This window comes from Vanessa tameamea, chromosome 4 (genome assembly GCF_037043105.1).
Source record: "Vanessa tameamea isolate UH-Manoa-2023 chromosome 4, ilVanTame1 primary haplotype, whole genome shotgun sequence".
Lineage (NCBI taxonomy): Eukaryota > Metazoa > Arthropoda > Insecta > Lepidoptera > Nymphalidae > Vanessa > Vanessa tameamea.
The window spans coordinates 1,390,768-1,414,489 of record NC_087312.1 but is presented as its reverse complement, the minus strand read 5'-3'; the positions used below and the strand labels follow the sequence as shown (position 1 = coordinate 1,414,489).

Sequence of the window (23,722 nt, the reverse complement as noted above, 5' to 3'; positions counted from 1 at the left end):
AGGTTTCCCTTTGATAATAATCAACCAGTCGGGTCATTAACTTATATATATTTATGAGATAATTACATATTTTAAAGATTAACCAACAACAAAATGAAAAACAAAAAAGTAAATAAAAATGTCTTGTAAAAATGAGTCCTATTACTAACTTCGTTGCAAATAGATACCCGACTTGAAGAAGTAATTCTTTTAATATTAATGCTTCGACACAGAGATCGTTGTTTTTCTTGTCCCAATTAAGCCGGCGTTGACCTACATCCGCGATCCCAGGGCGTTGCAGGTATAAGCCAGTCATCCGCTACACGCAAAACGCTAGCGCGATATATTAAAGCAAGAATATCAAGTTATTGAAAAAACTCTAATTATAATATCTAAAAATTTAATATTATTACTTGCAGGCCCAGCTACTCATCATTACGACTATGTTATACATTGAATTATATTGTAGATATTCTCTGAAGCACGATGAATATAATGATGTAAATTTCATATTAAATATTTTTGCGTGATGCGCGTTCAAAAAGATCAGCGATCTTTTTATAGATATGAATTGTTTTCTGTTTCCTATAATTGGTATAATTATTAAAGGCACATAGGTATAATTATTAAAATTTAAATTAAGGTTGTGGTGTATTCTTTGTTTCTATAGAAGTCAATTTTTTTTTTTTTAAATTATGACATTATTGATCTAAAGAAACAATCATTGCAAATATTTTTAAATTCTTATTTTTTTTTTCTAATTTAGGTAGACAATATTGTAAAATTAAATATCGTATCAATTTTCTTTACTGTTTTGGAAGTGAAACTCTCCTGACGCAGAAAGGCTTCACATCAGTCACGTGTAATAAGTTACAAGTTACTTTATATAATTTTGTTATCGTTATTAAAAAACAAACATAGGTTTTTGATGTTTAACGTGTATAATCTGTATTATTCATAGAGAATGTTTATGTTTTTTTTGAACAAAGTTTCGCTCCAAAACTCGTAGAGAGCCAGCAAGAAAAATACTTCTCTTCGTTGTATTCAATGGACAGCCACCCTGAGTCACGATGCATGCCTTTCGTGCGACCATTACTTTATTGCTCGGAGTTTTTTATCGTATTAATATTCCAAGAGGCTTCCATTGTAGTAACGTTGCTTGAAAATAGATAGTGTTTTTAAACTCCAACGTATATTGTTATGTTCTCATATTTAAGTTGTAATTATTCTTGGCGATTGTAATAATAGTTATATTTTGTAGCATAAGTGAATTTAAACATCATCATGATCAGCCTGTATTATTCCACCACTGGACCTGTTCTCATCCATGTTCTACCGGCCACCTTCCGTACATCATCGCTCCACACTAGGCTTGCCGATTCGCGGTCTCCACTCTAGAACCTTCTTGCCCCAACGACTATCAGTTCTTCTACAGATGTGACCGGCCCTCTGCCACTTCAGCTGGCTAATCCTCTGAGCTATGTCGACCACTTTCGTTTTTTCGAATAACCTCATTCCGGATTTTATCCTTCAGAGATACGCCAAGCATAACTCTCTCCATAGCCCGCTGAGCGACTTCACGGTGAGTGTCCACGTCTCGGCTGCGTAAGTCATGACGGGTAGAACGCACTAGTTGAAGACGCTGTCCAGCCGGCTTCCCTCAAAAAAGGCTAAATTTAACCTATTGTGTGTCATGAAGTACTACGAATGCACGTGGGCGTACAGACAATGGTAGCACGCCAGTATACCTCCAAAATAAAATCATTTTTGTGGTTCTAGGAATATGTACTTTTCTTAATAATATAATTATTAATATTAACATTTTTAATATAAAAAATAATTTTAATTAAAAACATTACGAATGACTGAAATTTCTACATTAATTAAATTGTCTTTCATTTTGATTTTAAATTCTATCAAAAGCATAAAATACGTTTAGTTACGTTATAGGTTACATATACGTTAAGTTCAATTTTTAAGAAAACTTCACATTCCTAGGACAATGAAATGGTTCTGTTTCGGGGTGTGTTTCCTCTATTTATATGCCCGAGTGTATTCGTGTGTCTGATTTCAAAAACTGGATTATTTTTCATGATTAAAAAAACTGCTTCAAATTTACAAACAGTTTTTTAATACGTTACACGTGACTATGGAAATATTATTCGTGGAAAGAACAAATCTCAAAAACAATTTCATCAGTGTTAAATGTCAAACATTTAATAAACAAGTCCGAAATCATATATTGTTTTTAACAATCTCACTTGTTTTGTGTTATGATTTATTCAACAGAATCATATATTCCAAAATTAGTATGATTTTCTCTTCGACCTTTAACGCTGCCACTTATTACGGTCAGTGAGTTTTAACCAGAGTGAAAACTGGTGCACGTAATCAAAGTACGAGAGTAATCATTACGGACTTATTTAAAAATAAACAAAATGTTTGAACTTGGTGAACATGCAAAATTTAACCTTTCTACTTTCTGTGGCTCAGAATATTTTATAAATATTTCGTGATCATTCCTCATGTTATATATAGGTATAATTATTTGTCATCTTTATGTATTTCAATATTTTAAAATAATACAATTAATTAAACAATAAAAAAAAGTTAAAACAAAACGTAAAATTAAGCTAAAATGATACAAATAATGTTTGTTTAATTATGTACCAGAACGTTGACGTCGTTAATTCTAGGAACTAATGGGTGATGACTCCTTTAGGTATCTAAATTTTAATATTATAATTATTGTTATATTTTTTAAGGCAATAGAAATCAAGTATTTTAGCTTACTTTGCTTACTTATTAATAACGTAGAAAATGAAAAGCTTTAAAACAATATAATTTATTAAATTGTTTGTATAAATATTCCTTGGGTATTTCATTAAAAAAGTTTTTATGTACTTTATTAACACGAAAAACATATTTTTTTGTATATAACAATGACCTATTTAACCTTAAGGTAGGTAAGTGGCCGCCTTTGTCTACAAACAATTAAAAAGTAAAAAAAAAACTCGCGATGCGCGCCGTTTCTAATATTCGCTTCTAGTATTTGTAATATTCGTATCATTTTTTGGAATTTTTTATATAAATTTACATTGAATTACCACAGACCAAGCATCCCTCGAGTTGTTTAACTATGTTTCTTAAATGCTTGTATTTTCGGACTCGTGTTATACTCTACTCGCTCGCACGGTTAAATTAGAATCAACAATATTTATAGCGTAATCCACATACTCCTATTGAATTGAAGCGCGATATTTTACGGGCTGGCTAGCGATGTTAAAACGTAATCCACATACTCCTATTGAATTGAAGCGCGATAGTTTACGGGCTGCCTAGCGATGTTAAAAGTAGTAGGATCGATCCTGACCCCTTAGGCTATTGTCGTACCCACTCCTAACACAAGTGATGAGCTTAAAAGGAGGGGTAAATGGGAATATTAGTGATGCCTTAATTGCGATGATTCTTTAAAAAAAAAGATAAAACAAAATGATGCGGCTCAGTCAATCAAATCTCCCCAGTCGACATGTTTTTTTTCCGGCATCTCCCACAAGAATCGTCATAATTCAGCCAATTAACACAAAACCGCAATGCATAATACACTTTAACCTCCCTTGTGAAACATTCCATCCGTCGGTGAAAACCAGGGATGTTATGGATATGTTTTAAAAAATATCGGGATACGTATATATGTATATATGTATATAATATTTAATATATGACACGATTTTTTCGGATTATGCGTTTGTTTTAGTTACGAATATCAGATAATTTAGAAATTTAGTTTAAAAAAAGCATTTAAAACAATTATCTTCACTATTTAAGTAACACACTGTACAAAAAACAAAAAATATATACAATAAAGAAAAGAAACAATATAAGTAAAGAAAAAAAAAATTTTTTTTTTGAATTCCGCGCATAAACCGTCATCGAACGCGCAGTGACATGACAACAAAATTTTGTTAGACATGAAAAATATTAACCTAGAATCAATCTCGTGATTGTGAAAACTAAAGTATAAAGTATCTAGTGATTTAGTAACAGACATTGTTAATAAATAAACATTAAATGTCGTTTCTCTTTTTACAGGTGCGTAAATATTATTTTTGTAAAATAATACGTAGGTAAATAAAAACTTTTATTTTATTTTTTATTATTGTAAAATTAAACAAATAAATATCTTTTTACAGAGAAACTCAATTGTGTTTCATTAACTGTGTCGTCCTAATAAAAAGAATACCAGAAAAAATCTTATATATATAATAAAGGACATTGTTTTATAATATGTAATGATTACTTTATAGCATTCTACATTATATAAGTTGATGTACTTAACTCTACCACTGTGCCGAATAGTTAAATTAGTCATAAACCGCCCCAGTACGATAAATGTATTAACGTACATGTTTACATAATTATTAATTAACATATACCTATATCTAAATACAAACACTTACATGTTATAATTACAACACTAGTCTGTACTTTTCCAATTGAATAAATTGATCGTATTTATCAAGCCCTTATATGGATTCGTGAGAGGTCAGGGATAGGTCAGTAGATCGGTCAATTCATCTGAATGAAGGTAACTTGAGCCACCCTACGATCGAAATTAATGTCGGAATCCTTTTAGAGACCCTTTAGTTATTTATGGATCAGTCGATCACTGTAAGCGTCTAGATGTATTAGTCCTTTAAAAAAGTATTAACGATTTATCGAACTTATTTCATGTAAATTTTCATTGTTAATGTATGTCGGCGGAAAATCACGTGTTTAAGAGAAACACGTGCCCGGAAATTATTGTTTTAATTATTTTTAATAATTGAAAACTGTTTGATTATTATTATATTAATAATATTTAGTGAATTATGAGACGTGAAATTAGTTTGAAATATTTCAATGGGCACGTGTTTTTCTTAAATACGTGATTTTCCGCCGACATGTATTATACAGCGAAGTCGCGATTTGAGATAATAAATGCTTATAAAGTTTTGGCCATTTTCAATGGAGACTAACCAAATACGCTGAATACATAATAGATTCACTAGTGGACCATCTCGGCTCCCCGTATGTCAATATATGTCAAAATAATATGTCATAGAGCGCACACTAATAACAGATTGTTACCAAAAAGTTTTCTTTATAGTTATATTCAGACTAATAAAGAAATTAATTGCGCTAACTTCGTCGTATTGGATTATAGTTATTCTTTAGTTATCGCGAGTTGCGTCACAATCGCGGCTCGCCAATGTTACAAGCATTATATAGAATTATGGAACAAACAAGATTTATTTCTATGGCATACATAATAAGCTTTTCGATACGATATTTTCTGACGTCACGAATGATCAAATAAACCCTATTATCCAATTACTAGCAATGCTAAAGTAACGCTTCAGCTGTGAGCATTTTATAATAATAGCTGCCCGTCTGACTTCGTATGGGAAAATTTATACAAAATTAACGTCTCATTTCCATTTAAATTTGGAATTACCAAAGACCCTGTCTTAGTGCTCTACCTCGCGGAAGAACTAATTATGCTAAATTTCAATACTATAATAAATTGCCATATACTTTCTGCAATGCCAATTGACTCATTCGCAACTATATGTTAGAAAACTAATTTGAAAAAAAAATTACGTCCTATAAATTTTCTTAAGCTTACAAATCTCCTCTTTATTTATGCTAGAAATAGGACAAAAATAGCGTAAGGGGTTATGTTAAATACCTCATTCATACCCTCGAAATCCTTACTGAAGCCTACTTGAATATGACGTAATCTTTGATACGAATGTTACTGAAGCCTACTTCAATATGATGTAATCTTTGATACGAATGTATATAACTTGAATTGTTCTGTAGCAGATTTCTTCCTTCTTTACATACTTAAAACTAGTGATCAGCCCAGCTTTGCACGGGCAATTTATAATAAAGAAAAAGATATTATATAAATATAATTTATACCCTTTGCAATCGAGAAAAATATTGAGAATTCGATCATTAATTCCGGATATTAAAATTATGAAAAAGAACAAATTTTCTTTCTTTATAATATTATATTAGTTAGATGATTCCTCAAACATACAGAGTAAGTTAGAATTATAAAAATACCTAATTGAAGAACAAATCATTGTACTTTTAACTTATACAGCGTGTTCTCTTTATCCCATAAATATAAGTATACTTAACGAACGATCTCACTTTTCGCATTTACAATAGTTTGGTTTATTTAGTGGATGTAAAACGAGTGACTAAACTTACCCGACGGTGTGAGTGGCGTGGCTCGTGGCGTTGTAAGCTGCGCGTTGTGGTTGTCGTCTCGGGGAGGGCTAGCAACCGCACCCTCTGTGTTGTTGTTGACGGGGGGACCAGGACCCTCGCCAGACCCTGCTTCATTCTGTAACTGAAATGTAACCTGTTAATTAATCTACTCAATCTATTGTAAATTAAAAGTCTAGAGCAATTATAGAAATATTAGGACATATTAAATGTTCCATAAGATTAGATAAAATAAACTAAAAATGGCGCACTATATTACCCAAAACTATCTATTAAGAGTGCTTTTCAATATCCATTAACCGTACTGAATTAAAATAATTGAAAATACTAACATCTTATAATATATATAACTTAGTGGTAGGTAGGCAAGCCTTTCTGGTACCAACCACTCCATTCTACAAAACAGCAATGATTAGTATTGTCTACTTAAAGTCTGAGTGAACCTTGCTTACCTATTCACCTATTAGCTACAGGCACAACGGACAACATTTTAGTTCCCAAGGTTGTCCATGTAAGGAATGATTAATATTTCATTGACTCGTCCACATATATTTAATAATTCAAATAAAGAAAGATCTCGTAAACAATATTTAAAATTCCGTATTTTCATGTTTACTTTTACATAGAAAGTTCATAATAAATAATAATTATCATACAATACAAAATGTGATGTTACGTAATAAACTTTCATCGCTACAAGCGAACATAACTGAATTGTAATAAATATTTTCAAAGTTATTAATAAACTTCTAAATGGTTAAAATTTCCTTTGTAAATTTCTTGAGGTTACTCATAACCGATTCTGAAGAAGTCGTAAAAAAAAAACACGTTTGAGAAAATTTGTTGTTACTTTTGGAGAAGTTACAAAATTTTCGGTTTCAAGAAACCTCACAAAATTTTTTACAACACTTAACACTTATGAAATTATATAGAATTTCAATATAAATGCCCTTTTGTGTTTTCGAAGAGAGAAAGAAATTATTTTTAAATTGAAAAACACACCAACATATTTATATGATGTTATTTAATTAATTAAGCGTCCCCAGGTGATGAATAGGAGAATATCATCATAATCGTTATTGATTTTGAAGTTATGAGATCCAGGAGTTCCCCGGGGTCTATCTCTTCAAATCCGTCGAAAGGCAGTGAACTCAATCTTATTGAACAAGTTGCAACTATAATAAAAGCCCCCGTAGACCCAAAATCTCATCGAAATCAAAATAAAACAAAGGTTTGTTTTATTTTGAAAATTGGAAAGAACCTTTATCATAATAAATACAGAAGGACGGGGAAATGTGATATCTGATGGTTAATCATCGCCCCTGGACATGGCGCTGCAAGAATTAAATCACCAATTCTCCACCAGCCATGGGAACTAAGACGTAGTTTCCCGTGTCCAGTAGTAACACTGGCGCACTCATCTTTCGAACATACAAAGTATTACTGTTTGGCGGTAGGATAAATAATTAGTGGGTGTTACCTACCTAGCAGGCCTGCTCAAAACTCTACCACCAACTTAACTTAACTTGTCATAAAACCCCATAAGACCACGATTGAGAAGCAAATGTACTTGATTTTATATCAAATATTATTTCTACTGCAATGATTGTCATATAAATCACGTTCGCAACCAATAAAAGTTGAACATTATTTTAATTTCCCAAAGGATATAACAAAATCATTCATTCGTTTTCAATATCGAGAGTAAATATGAACCTCCTCCATACACACTGCTTGTTTTTGTTATAAATCCTTAACGGACGGGAATTTAACGAACATATATCATGTCGAAGACAAATTCAACACAGACTCATATATATACTCAAGAGATATAGAATCATATATATACTATACTTATATACTGTATAATTTAATGTTATGTGACTAAAAACACGTAATATTTACTATATATAAACTACTAGGTACAATAAGGGTCAATATAAAACGTTTAGATTGAAGAACAAACTTAAAAATAAAAATTCTTGTTATTTTTCCGGCTAGTAAACTTAAAATTGTCGGCCTTTCTTTACTACAATATTCACATATTATATCTTCGTATGAGCCTCTTGAATCACTCTGTTTATTGATGAAAACCTAATTAAAATCCGTTGGGTAGTTTTAAAAATGTAAACGTACAAATGACGGAAAGCGACTTTGTTTTATACTATGTAATTTATGCGTATAATTTAGCAATAATGTTATTTTTATTTAATTACATTAATAAGTAACATTACAACATTACTAATATTAATAGGTTTTTAAAAGTGTTGATTGATTTTTCAGTAACTTGTTTCCGCCAGTGGCTTCTCGGACTCTTGACTGTATGTTATCTGACATAATGTATACAAATATTCATAAGGATCGGTATTTAGAATATTAATCAAATTAAAAAAAAAAAAACGGCACCTTATTAACGTCCATTTGACACATGTACCAAATACAGATAAACACAACACTTATAACGTAACTTACTGTCTGCTCGACAAATACTTGTTATAGTAGCTACTAAATAATTGTTTTATTATAAAAACAGAATTAAAATTTACTTCAATCAACAAAATATATAACAAAACGAATAAATAATATTCTAAAATATAACAATAGCAAATTATATTGCCATCATTGACGTTCCTGCTCTCCTCCCGTTTAATTAGTCGTGATGATGGCAAGAGACCTGATGGACTGACATAAGTTCCCTGCGACCAACGACGGACCCTAGTGTGGGTCGGTACTAGGGTTGATAGATATCAGAGAAACAATGTTCGAATCAGAAGCCGCTGCACAAAAAGCTGAAGCGAACAAACGATCCAAATATTCGTATCTTATTTCAAATGTGTTTTTCCCATTTGCAGTTGAAACGATTGGACCTTAGAGTAGTAATACAAAAACTTTCATTAAAAGTATACAGGAGGGCTCGTTAATTTTTTGCCTGGAGGATCGCAATTGTGCTTTAACGGGGAATGTTGCAAGCATTCTTGCCACCATTCCACGCGATCATGGTTTACACAGTAACTATTTTGATTTTTTTGTATATAGTTAAGGCATTAATTTTAATAATTCTTATGTAAATAAAGTCTTTTAAACTATTGCATTAATTATATCTTTCATATATAAAAATATCTCCCTCTGAAATTTTATTAATATATATTTATTAATTTATTGGACATTACTTGTCACCAGTGGCTTCGGTCGCGTTTTTGTGTTTGGTTGTCTTAAGTAATATTAAAGTAGTCTATGCCCTTCCTTGAACTTCAAGCTTACTTCAGCCTAAATATCATTAAATTGCGTTCAGTGGTTTGGCCATGAACAAGCAACAGATAGACAGGTTAAATGAATAACTACAGACAAAGAATTAATGCTATTTGCATTAAGGCCAAGAAGATATTAATTGCATTATTATAAAATAATTAGAGAGCTTAAAATAGAAGCGCAGGAAATAAATATATAAAAAATATATAATTTTTTGTGTGTGTGTGACTGTGTTTGAAAAACAATACCTCTGTGATAACAATCTTCGCTCCAAATAGATATAGAAATAATATCTATCCAACCTGTTTAACAAAATATCGATGAAGAAAATAAATTTTATGTCATTAGCGGTAAAATTAATATAGATTTCCCAATAGATGGACAATGATTTCATGAAAGATTTAGGCCGAGACGGACATTTGAAGCTAATTCACTTTTATTTTAAAACTATTTGTTTGTCCATCAATTCAAAGCTAGATTGCATGTAACACGCGATTTTCTTCGAATCATTATTAAACGTAGGTATAATTTTACGGCGTTAGAACTGTATGAAAAACTTCCTAATATCCATCATGGATATAATTATAATTTAAAAGCACACAATTAATAACACATAATTAAGGAGTGAATGTCTTAAATATAAAAATAATTTTAGATGTTAATGTAAATTTTTCTAAGGCAAGACTAAGAGCGAAAAAGATAGACTGGATAGACTGTGTAAGAGATGGTTATGGAGAAAAAAAACACCAAAGAAGAAAGAGAAATCTATTTCAGTTTCCTCCACAAAAAAAGAATAATAATCGGTTTCTTTCAACGAGTCCAGTGCATATTTCAATAAGCTTAATTTTTTTTTTTTTTTCTATTTTTAAGCAAAGGCTATTTTGTAAACAGACCCTTAATAATATTTATGACATTACTGGTTATTTATTATTAGGAGGTTTAGGAAGCTGGTCATATGTACCACCTACGTGTTAATTATATTGTAATACACCGAACACATATGCACGAATCCCGCTTTGAAGAGTAAGTGCGCAATTAAAAGGCCAAGGAACTACGGTTCGCCGGCTTCTTTAATGGTTTATACTTCTAAGATCTACCTATAACCATTTACTCATCCGCATTCTTTTTCAAATAAAAAAGGTCATTATATGTATATCTGAACTTACTTTTTATCCCATAGCAACTGTCGAAAATACGAGCCATTATTTGTAACACGAAAATGATTTAATGTCATTCTTCAATAATCATTTCTGTAACACGAAAAACGAATAATGGCTCCTCGCGCCGTAAACTTTACGATGAAGCTAATAATAGATTTCCGTTAAAGAAACGCTAAATGAAATGCTGTTGAATTACAGGAAGTATTATTAAAATGTATTTTTTTTATGGTTCGTCAAAATTAATATATTCTTCAACAAACTTGCTTTATTAATGGCTAAAATAAGCTATTTTTTTAAAGCAATTGCTTTACAAATAGGAATAAGTACAGTTTCTGGGCTTCCGTCAATGGTTCTTGTAATGTGGTTACAAAATTCTATCGTCTGCATTGCATTACACAATCATTCTCATATATATTTTTAACCGTAATATACATTTTTATTACGGATTCACATGTTACTACGTATCTGAATATTTCTGGTTTTAATTGAATTAGAAAGAACGATATTGTTATACAATGCACTGTAATTTTAGCTCTTTGAATTTTATTTAGGATTAATTAAAAAAAAAATTGGGCAACCAGATTGGGCGAGCGATCACCACTACCGGCAGGCATAAACATTGTATGAAATATTAACCAATGCACATTAATTAATGCGCCATTATCTTTTCGATCTAAGATATTATGACTGACTCACTCATCTTTCAAACCGGAACACAACAATACTATTACGCATTGCTGTTTGGCAGTTGAATATGCAAGGTTCCGTCCTTTTCCGTTCCGAACGGCAAATCCAACACGACAGGAAAGAGTTCAGGAGCGGAACCAAACGGCTTTACGCGCTCTCCGAGGCACGTGAGTGTACACACATCCAACTTTCAGACTCTGAGCTGTTACTTAGATTTTTCTATAGAAAAAAACCCGATAACTTTTTTCAGTCTGACCTGTTTGAACTCAGGACCTTGGAATCTGCGGCCTTAAATCTGACCATTAAATATTAACTGATCAAAATTACAAAAACATACATTAAAAGAAACCGGGCAAGTGTAAGAATCGCGGACTCGCGGGACTCGCTCACTAAATGTTCCACACAATATTGGAAGATTCAATATTGTGTGAAATATTTAGTGCGAGATTTAATAATTAATTTGCGGTTTTCGGTGCTTCTTATATGATTCTAAGTCAAAAGAATCAAACCCTTTAGGTTTTGATTCCTTTTGCGAATGTATGGGAATTGCGACATATACGGTCATATCTTTTGATTGCGTAAACGTTTGATTTTTTTAAAGCTCCGAGGGACCACAGACTGCAGTACTTGGTATTAATTTCAAAGGTTCTCGATGTACAGACAGACGAACAGATAGACAGATGGGCAGACAGGCGGACAACGAAGTGATGAATGTTGGAAAAGAGTAACTGCTGAGTATCTTGCCGGTTCATCTCAGTAGAATCCATATTCTAAACCGTAACTTACTTAATATAGTCTTCAAGAAGATAATAAGGTAAGATTCAAAAGTGCTTGTAAAAGCCTATTTGAATAAAGTACTTTTTTATTTTGTTTTTTGTCGAAGTGAAGTGAACTACGTGTTCTTTTTTTCCTTTAGAGGTTCGGAACCCTAAAAATAAATTTATCATGTAATAAATAGACAACTTTTCACTTGGTGGTACTTTATGCACCTCGTCTGAATAGGTACCCAAGTACTCATCAGATATTCTACCGCCAAACAGCAATAATCAGTATCATTATGTTCCGGTTTGTACGATGTTTTGAACTCACGATCACTGATTAACAACTAAAAGTTTCATGAACTGGACTCAGAAAAGATATTTAAAAACATTTTATTATTACTTTTCCACAATAGTTTATAGATAAGTACATTCAAAGAACCCGTGAAATTGATGATATTAAAACAAAGTTTTAATATCAGTTAGGAATTTAATCACAACAAATTAAAGTTTATTATGTACCTACAAACATTTGAGTTGTGAGAATATGGCCGCCTGCCGCAACTTGGGTCTTTCAGAATTGATAAAGTTTAAAATTTAATTAAAACCACTTTGTCTCATCACTAGCAAGAGCTTTTATGTTATATAAAATTTATTTTTTGACTCATTAAGTAGCATCATCATTAATAATTAATTATGATACTTGGGGTACGGAATACATGTTACTGAACTTGTCAAAATACTGATACAATTAAATTTGCTATTGATCATCAACGTATCGCAATCATTGCTTTTATTGATTTTAGAAATGCTTTCAGTAACCGTGATCACGATTTACATATAGGAATGTTGCTCTTCACAATAAAGGACTTAATGCAGTAAATTGATTTCAATCTTATATATATATATATGTCGGAAATGAAGTCATAATCGCAACTATTAAAACGCCAGCTCCATCTATTGGAGCTCGACAGAGTCTAGGTCGTGACAGTCCTCCGGGCTGAGCTTAGTTCTGCTCGGTCAGGCGGACAGTACACTTCTAGAAACTGTCTCGCGTTGTACATAGACTGAACATAGTGGAATTGAAGTATTTTGAATAAAGAAGTTAGAGTCAATGTCGTAGTGTTGTAATTAAGTGCTGAGTAATTATAATTAATTGTGTTCGTAATAAAATAGTAATTTCAAATAAAATCATTGATTGTCAATTGTTTGTTATTTGAACCAACACTTCTTATAAAGCCCACATTATATAATGCGAAAAATATTATGGATCAGACTATCGAAAATAGAGATAATCCGACATATATAATTATAAAAGCATACGTTTTGATGGTCTCGTCTTGCTGTTTCATCCTTTAATGAGTTCCACAAAGTGGTGTCTTGTCGCCTCTGTTATTATTTATTTTTATAAATTTTATCCTTAGCTTCTTTCCGGTTATTATTATAACGACGATGAAATTGAAAGAAGAATAGATACAAATATTTCGACCTTGATGAAAACGCAGCATTATTAAATTATAAACTGTTAATAATCCCAAACAGCATCTATTAGCAGCTCCCACCAATGGTCCAAAATTTGTAAAGCTGATATTCCTGCAATCTTCCTTAATGGTATTGCATCCACAACACATCCATTCCGTACAAAAATAAAATCCCGTTTATTTGGAGACCTATCTAGCAAAGTGGAATGCATGCAAAACCTTTGTACTCGCTTCATATTTGGACTACGTAAATGCGATCACGTATCGAGTGTTTAGAAAGCTGCATTTTCGTTCCTTCATACTTTACTTGTGTCAAATTACACCTTATTTTGAAAACTGACTCTTTTTTCTCGCCTCTGATACTCTTTAAAATTTGTACCCTAAGAATTATATTAAATTTTACTACCTTATACCCAATTTTATAGTAGTTCTTCTGGAAAAGCCGTCAAACTATGGAATTCCCTGCCTGACATATTCAACTTCACGTTTTATCATGTTGAATATAAATACACATCTGCATTCCGAAGCGGTGGTAGCTGCACTTAATATAGTTTGTTAAATGACGATTCAAAAGTGCTGGCCTACTTGAATAAAGTGTATTTTGGTTTTGGTATATTTACAAGTCGTCTTCGTATTTATTATTTATCAATTTAATTAAATAGTCCATTTATTATGTAAACATATAAGCATATATGTTTCATTAGCTGTAAGAGCGCTCTAATATTTTTTTCTTACTCTCTACTGTTATTGTCTGAACCTACCTTTTATATCTTTGACTAATACAGTGCTAAAACTTTTTCTGAGTGTAGAATACATTTGGCTTCCACATAAATTATGTTAAATTGGAACATAATTAATGATAAACTAGGTAGGCGCGTTTTTATAGAGTTCATTTCATTATTTCCATTCCCAATCTCCGTGATTTCAAATCAAATAAAATCGAATTTATTATGTTGATGTAAAGAAGTATTCAACCGCTCAATGGGTTTAAATTTTCTTGTTAGGAGGAAATTCTTTTAAATTCTCAAATTTATCTGTCTGGTGTTTCAAAAGTAATATGTGTATACGGCAAAATTTACAGCATCTGTTGAATGTCTTGAGATTTTCTAATTTCTCCACCATCCAATACTTTCTCTGCTGAATAAGATATAAATAAAAGCAACGTTCTTCCTTCAGTTTGAATACCAAACTCAGCCCCGAGAAAATCTTTACGTTGAGAGCTTAGAAAAGAACACAGCGGGACTGTGTTTCTTTCGCCGATTCGTCTCAGGTCGGGATGTTTTCTCTTCGAACCGATTGAAGAGTTTAATTTGAATAAAGGATTTTAATTTATAAGTATATAATAGATCTTTTGATTAATGCTCCTAGATATTGCCTTTTTATATGGTATTTAAAAAGTGTTAAGGATTTGCTAAGGTTCTATTAACCTCTCCCATTGCCCAAGTGCAAATTTTACAGGGAATTCACAAAGATAACCTTTAGTAGCATATCCAATTAAGGCGGACTATTTTTAACACGTATTTGCGTTTCAATCTAGCATATAATAATTTAATTAATTTGACTTTTAGGCGACTCAAAAACGTATTCATCAATTCTCCCTATCTCTTGGGACGCAATAATTTCTTCTACTATTGACTATCTACTTACAGTATAAATTTAGATCACGTTTTGCATTATATCCAGTATCAATAAGATGATACGATTAGATACTGTATCGTAATCAAGAAGCCAACTGGTATTAGAATTATTTTTCACAACTAAAGACGTCCGATCCTGAAAATTTATATTGATACCAGCAGCAGTTATTATGTATTCAATTCCACACAGCTCTTATGTCTAATACGTCAAGCGTTTACTTTTTTTACGATCTTCGTTTTCCTGATTTCTGAAAGCCTCTTACGTTTTATTTGCTAAAACAATATGTTTGTATGATATTCTTAGTGATAGAAAGTTTTTTTCTATAGATTATTTATTTAGTAACCAATTCATCAGACCATCTAGTCAGAGTACCGGACGTCCGACATAGAATCGTGTATAAACGAAAATATTTTAATAATATTTACATAAAAAAAAAACTCTTTAGGTTTGACAAAATTAAAATCTTTTTTCAATCGAAAAGTTCCTCCCAAACGATGCATATTGTAACGTAGCGATAAATAAATTTCATTTTAAAATATGCTTAATAATCTGACAATAATCTCTAGCAAAGTTGTAAAAGACGACCGAATATTTTTTAGGATTCAAATAGCAACGCAATATAAGGGTCTAGATCAAATGAGGCTATATTTATCCAACCCTTTGTTAACGAGAACCCGAGGGTTCATTCAACAGGACTGTTTCAGACATGACGTCACTCTCTACTTTGTGATATCGCTCGCTAGCTTTAAAATTTTCTCTTAAATACATACTAGCTTTGCCACCTACTCCACACTAGTTTGGTAGTTAGTTTCGTTTACCATGAAAATCAGTATTAATGCTGTCTTTTTCAAATTTTATTATATTCAGTAAAGTTGTATGCTAGTAGTACTCTTTAGAAATATTATTTTATATTATATTATTTTTTATATATTACCATATATTATTTATTATGGATTATTTATATATTATTTTAAAACAAAAAGTCAGTGTGGGCCACGTCTTCCAAAAAGACGACAAGCTCGAAGTCCAGCGAAGATCTGCTGATGTTCAGTAAAAATATAAAACAGCGCCAAAATTTATAAAAGTAAAATGTAAAAAAGGCACAGGCAACTGTGAGCCCGTGGATGTTGTACATTAATTTAAAAAAAAGTATTCTTTAGAAAAAATTCAAAAAAACTATAGATGACTAGTTTCCGCACTCGGCTTCGCCCATAGGTGAAGAGAGGTAGGGAACATTTACCCTTAGTCTGATCCTGTATTTTTTTCTGAATCCCCGGCAACGGATACATGATTTGAGTAGTTTGGATGCGTAGTTAAAGATGCAGGTGTAACAAACAAACTCAGTTATTATTATAATAACAGGACATTAAATAAAACTGAAATAAAGGGAAACGATCAACGAAATTCAAAAAATTAGTAGACCAGAGATTCCGCGTTGATTGGTCGTAATTTCATACCGATACGATTGACGAAAAAAGAAGTACAATATTTATAAATATATATATAATATAAGTATAATATTAGTTTCAAAATTGAAATTTGTGTTTAAGAATAATACTGATTTTTTTTTGTGTTTAAACTAAACAAAAACACGCAGTTTTGGGTATTATATTGATAAAGTTTAGATCAGATCACTTCGAAATGTATAATATAAAAGTGACTGTATAATTAGGCATATCAATTATGCGACATTGACTTTAAAAATTACAACAATATAAAAAAAGAAGCTGCTCAGCTTGAAAAAATTTAATACCTACCTATACCTAAATATATAACACTGGTAGTGTTATATAAAAATGTTCTAAATTTTATAGTGATTAGCATTACTACCCAAACTACTCTGCTCTACTACTACTCATTATTATTATAATATGACACCATGGCTGGTGCAATAATAGACAGGCTATTTTTAGTATTTTTTACAATTCTTAGATTTCATGAATATATTGATGCAATTTAAGATTTTTATATATGCATAGATACAATCTATCAACATTAAAACACTCAATATGTCTCAATAATGGAGTCTCCATTGAGCATTCGTCGTAGTTTCGAATTTGACATAGGACACGAATTTAAAAAATTATTAAAGTGTATCCATACATACATATAAACAAAAACATTATTGATTGCAATCAAATATAAAATGTTGAGTAACGGTATTTATATAATATACTCTATATTTCGTTTTAAAAATGTCATTTCGCAAAAGGTTAATTTGTCATAACGCCAACGGCACCGTTTCGGGGTAGTTATTCCGCTGAGAATAGCCGGCGGAGCATATAAATGATATAATATTGCTACCGTCATTACTTTCAAATGACTCCTCTTTAAATATTATTTATTTTTCAGTTTAATAAAATAGTTATATATGTATATGTATATACGTATCTATTAAATGATGAACTACTTAAAAAGTAACATTACCGTATAAAATCTATTTCATAAACAGATTAAACGATATTATTAATAATTGCATAGAAAAATAATGATTTGCAGTTCCAGGTAAATACTAAAAAAAAAACGATATAGAACTATATATTCAAATTCGATTAATCAAATTGTAATACAATACGTATAAGGAAATTCGGTGGTACATCCATAATTATGGGCAATCTCGATTTTACAAAGCTTATAACACGACCTCGCCTCAACAGGACCGTGTCCAGAAAAAAATAAACAAATTTAAATGAAACGAACTGAAGTTGTATTTTTCCATATCAAAAAGTCGAGATGTTCCGTTTGGTCCTTTGAGAATGCTACAATCAAGGGAGGAAATAGAGAAAAGCTCTATTTTAGCATTGCAGGAATTACACACTTGTAAAAAAGAGTTGCACTTACTACTGGCTTCTGCGGAGGCGCGCTGTCAACTCCCATTATTAATCACCACTTAACCACCTATTCACATGATATAATAACTTTTTTTTATGACACAGCGGTTTTTTAATATATTTTTTTTCAATTTTCAGCCGCGGTGCTGCGGCCGTCCGTTTACACCCATGCTTGGGTTACTGAATGCTGAACCGGTGTAGTGATGGGACACGTCCGCCTCATTTCATAAACTCTCGTACCCTTATGCTACAACATTTATTATATTCGTTTTCTTGTTGTTACTTATAAATAATAACACACAATTTCACATCTCAATAAATATATACAATGGACCCAAATAATTATTTTCTGAAATAATATTATAGGTGGCGTGTTACATCATGTACAAGTAAGGTCATATATAATCGCATGTTTAAGTAACAATAGTACTTTTTCGTCCGAAACACTTATGTCGCTTAGTACAATTTTGAACTACAAATACATATATATATATATACGTCCGAAATATATGGTCAAAATACGTCAAATCATTTTATAGTAGGTTCAAAACAGATCAATAACTAACGTAGAAAATGAAATAATTATCGATGCTTTGATTCTCATCACTAAAACTCTTAACGCTGCGCGCGCCGCCGTCGCACCGCACAGCCTCACACCTTCATCTCACCACAGCAATGCATTTAGAACTTTAATATCTTGGAACTAGAGTACCTATTATTTATTTCAAGGGCTTGCCCTTCAAATTGACAGTGGAGTCCAAGTAAGAGACGCATCATTGCGTTTCTAGTGGAGTTAAATGTCAAGATTCACGTAAAGGTCACGTTTCGCTAATCGCCATACGAGAATAATATCCTCAAAAACTACTGTGAAAATTCGGGAATAATTCTATATTATAGAATACTTTACTACTAACTACTGAGTTTCTTGCCGATTCTTCTCGGTAGAATCTACATTTCGAACCGGTGGTAGCTTCACTTAATTTAGTATGTTAAATGACGATTCAAAAATGCTTGTAAAAGCCTACTTGAATAAAGTATATTTTGATTTTGATTTACAAAAAAAACGTTTGTGATCAATTAATTCAATTTTTCATAATACGTATAATTGTGTCAAAAAATATAATAAAAAAATTGCAAAAAATTGATTTAGAAAAACTCAATTACAATTTTGTAACGAGATATTTAAACCAGAATAGTAAAGAATTTCAATCTATGAATTTTGAGCCAATTTCGTTGGAACGGAATCGAATTTTAATATACTCTGCCTATGTTTTAGCAAAATGATTATTTTGAACTTAACTTAAAACAACGACTTCATGTTTATATGAATAACTATGGGTCGCCCACGGTTTTGCTCGCGTTTTAGGGATTGGTCGTCTGATGTTAGGCGTAAAAAAGTACCAAAACTTTAAATACCAAATTTCATCAATGTCAGTGGTGTGGCCGAGATAGTGCTGTTGACAGATAAAGACAGACAGAGTTACATTCGCATTTGTAATTTATAATATTAGTATAGGTATTGATTCACTATTACACATACAAATAATGTAACATACTTGTTGAATTTAATTAAGAGTACGTACTCATAAATATATTAAATTAAAGATAAAACCTAGCATTGAAAACTTTGACATTCCAACAGCTTTAAGGCGCTTTACACTTGCGCCAGATATTTCGATGGAGGCGTACATTCCCTCGTACATAAGCAATAATAGATGTTTTATGGATATGCTTATATAATAGTCTGCACGTCAAGCGCTTGTTATGGATGACGTCACAGCGACCTTACATCGTCAAAGATCAGATTCCGAACTACGAAGCTACAACTTATGAGTACTTATTAGTATTGTGTATCTGTTATAAACAGATTATACAGGGGTTGCCTTTTATACTTCATAAAAAAAAAATGAAGCAAGTTTCATTTCCGAATTCAAATGATTACAGTAATAATTGTTACTGAATAAAATAGCTGTTATTGAAAAAATACAAATGGTGGAATTTTTTTTATACTATGTAATTTATATTAAAATTTTAGGTTATAGTAACATATACTATAACTCTATACATCAGTGTTTAGCCGCGGTCTCTGTACATTTTTTCAGGATAAAAAATTAGTCTGTCGTTAGTGTTACAGCAAACCGTAAAAACGAGTTCTATTTTTTATTTTTAAAATAAATAATCATTATCTTTATTTTGTATTTTTTCTTCTTCATCCGTGGTAAGGGTGACCAGGCAACCATGCAGGACATATGTGTATTCGTAAATACCTTTGCACACTAATCTCATAATCCGATGGGACGGCGATTCGAGGGATTTATATATAAATTAAAATAAATAATAACATAGAAGAACCGAGATGGCCCAGTGGTTAGAACGCGTGCATCTTAACCGATGATTTCGGGCTTAAACTCGGGCTAGCACCACTAAATTTTCATGTGCTTAATTTGTGTTTATAATTCATCTCGTGCTCGGCGGTGAAGGAAAACATCCTGAGGAAACCTGCATTTGTCTTATTTCAACGAAATTCTGCCACATATGTATTCCACGAATCCGCATTCGCGCAGCGTGGTGGAATATGCTCCAAACCTCTCCTCAATGGGAGAGGAGGCCTTAGCCCAGCAGTGGGAAATTTACAGGCTGTTAATTTATGTGTAAACAATAATATAATTAGATACGTCATACATTTTGCGCTAAACGTAATGTGCCTCCGTGAGTAGCACTATCTATGTGCCAAAAATTAGGACATGACGGCATTTGAGGGCGTTATTCCGTTTACCGTCACTATACTGGTATACGAATCTTTCCTACCCCGAAGACATGCCAATAACTGTTTAACATAAAAAACACGTTAATATTTTGCATGACGTTACGTGAAAGAGGGATAAACTAACAGGATAATAATTTAATTGTGTTTAACTTACATAAACATACCTGTGTCATTCAGTTCAGATATATTCTATAAATAAAACTCAAATTGCAATTCGAAAAATTAATTAATCATCGCTCCGCTGAGAAAAGTTCTTAAGTAAAAAAGATTTTCTCTCAAATTTTTCATTTGCCTCGATTCTCGACAAAATTGACTAACCGATTTAAATGGCGAGGGTCCGACCTTGCGCAATTTTCCCGACGTCCCCGCCAATACTTTACTTTTTACTTCAGAAAATCGCAACTTAAATAAAAAAAAATCCAATCTCAAAACAATTAAAACAATATTTTCTATTTAAAAATTGTAAGCTATACAATTCTTGAAATAGAACTGAGTGAACGTTAAATAAATAAATCAATTAATTATTATTCTAAACATTAGATAAATTTTCGACCAATGTTCAATTTCCAAACAGAGATAACTAACTATAGGCTATGTAATACAGAGCTTACACTAGAAACCTCAGTGCGAAGTTACCTTATTTTAAACGTTATCACAATCCATTTAATTCTGACTAGATTTTGTTATGTATAACTTTATTTTTTATTTTTACAATAAGATCATATTTAAAAAGGGAATATGTCGTTGATAAGTTAATTTATTAATACCAGGCTGGATATAAAAGAATAAAGTTCGTTGTCAATTACGTGATTTTGTACTATACGACATGCGTTCTCATAATGGTTAATTCTGATTGATTTATAAAGAATACGTAGTTTAAAAAAAGGGTGCTGCGACAATACATAAGCTTTCCAATTACGAATGACTATAAATTGATTTTATTTCTAAAATTGAAAATATATATAGATAAATTTCTTATTATATAAACGTATAAGATATTTATTATTTATTTTTAAATAAATAAACGAAACCGAGCTAACAAAACTTGCTGCTAAAATATAGCATAATATAATTGTTCTTAACTATATATCGTCGATATACATAAGTAGCATTTTACATATCTAATTGTTTTTTTTTTTTATTCGAAGCAGAAATGCAAATATAATTGTCGTATTTAATTTTAATAAATTTAACTTTTATTTATAACTTGTAGGCAGCAAGTACAAATATACTAAGCACAGATTCCTTGTGTATGTGTATCAAATGTCAATGTCAATGTCAATGGCTTGCTCACAAGTGGACATTTACCGGCTATTATCCTCACTTTACAGATAATAAATGCAACGACCATAATATTTTATTATATCAATAGTAATATTGCAAAAAATACTAAAGGAAACGTAACCAAGTGCCTCTACAAATAATAGTAGCACGTTTCTCGCGGAGCAGATAGCTACGCGCGTAGAAACGTTCTACGAGAACTGCAATGGTTATTTTAATTTTACATGCAGTTAGAGTACTAACAGTTTCTAATGGACTCGCCTTCGTGAAATAGGACGGTTTTTAACGAAATGTAGCCTTTTCACATCAAAGAACTTTTAGTATTTGTAGTTTGCGAATTATTTTTCGATTCATCAAATTATGAATATTAATAATAAAATAGCTGGTTTAAAAATGGATATGTGGATGGATATGGGGTTTTATTGTGTCTACGATATTATAAGTATTAAAATGTTTTTGCCGACCGGAAATATAAACCTTAATTACATTGTAGCTCTTTTCAATATGAGTGTTTTTTTACATTAAATAATTTCCGTTTAACTCTATTCCACATAGAACATTGAAAATGCACTCTTTCTTTAAAAAAATATATAATAGGTAAGCAGATCGCGAAATGAGCCACGTTATGATAAGTTGTCCGAGAGCCATTAGCACTATACGACACATAGCCAAAGCCTCAAACCTTGGGAACTAGGGTTTTAGCCCGCATGAGTAGGTATCATCCTCTCATTATACAAGAATTAAATTTAAGAATTTAATATGTAAAAAATCAATTGTTTCTGATTGATTTTTAATTATATATCGAGGCTCCAACCAGACCCAAGGATGTCTACCGGTTACGCCAATAGTGTCGGGCATATTGCCAAAAAACTTGACAGTATTCTCTTAACAATTATTTAAAACCACTAGCCAAATTGTCACCTTAAGTCTTAAATATCTTTAAGGCTTCTTGAAACGTAGCCCCTAATTTTTTTATTGTTATTAACCTTGGAGGTTCTATATTTCTTCATCATTCCTTTTTTTAAGTAAATTAAAAATATAATAAAAAGTTAATAATACTTACGTCATACAGGATCATGTTTTGAACTTGGTCAGTCACTTGTTGCACTGGCTTACGCTATTTTATAATTCAATTACATCTACAATTTCCTCTTATCAACACACAACTTTTACTAATTCTTGGTGTATTGTAAGAATCAAACGAAAAAAAAAGTCATAAACTATAGAATATCAGGATTTAAATTTTAAATTAAGTTAAATATTTTAAAAAAAAAGCACAATTGAATATTCGTTAATATTTTCAAAATGCGTTTATTTTATTATTTTTTTAAAGTATTATTACCGTTAATTAGCATTTACATATATCGTTTCGTAAGCGAGTGAATCCTAAGAATGCCCGAGTATTACTGAGGGTGGTCGCGACGGGTTCGGGCGGGGCTGACTACGAGACGAGTGGGTTTAATTCTGTTAGCTGTTATTATAGATAAACTTTACCCAATAATCTTATAGACACTAGCATTCATATCATAGTAAAGTTAAAAGTTACAATGAAGAAGTAAATAACCGAAGAATTCATTTAAGTTTTAAAAAAGTAATTACTTATTCTCAA

The 23,722-nt window shown here is 31.4% G+C and overlaps 1 protein-coding gene across 2 annotated transcripts in view; it reads right to left on the bottom strand.

Moving 5' to 3' along the window:
* Positions 1 to 23,303, bottom strand: part of LOC113396670 (dual specificity tyrosine-phosphorylation-regulated kinase 2) — a 59,367-nt gene extending 36,064 nt beyond the window's left edge. Inside the window, exons 1-2 of one of the 2 annotated variants that reach the window (XM_064220651.1) lie at positions 23,177 to 23,303; positions 6,244 to 6,385 (exon numbers count right to left, since the gene is read on the bottom strand). In XM_064220651.1, the coding sequence (XP_064076721.1) occupies positions 6,244 to 6,385; positions 23,177 to 23,191 (157 nt within the window). In that variant the 5' untranslated portion in view covers positions 23,192 to 23,303. Of the gene's footprint in view, positions 1 to 6,243; positions 6,386 to 18,075; positions 18,241 to 23,176 lie in introns of those variants that run through there. The other variant, XM_064220650.1, reaches the window with a different exon arrangement.
* Between the last annotated feature and the right edge of the window lie 419 nt (positions 23,304 to 23,722).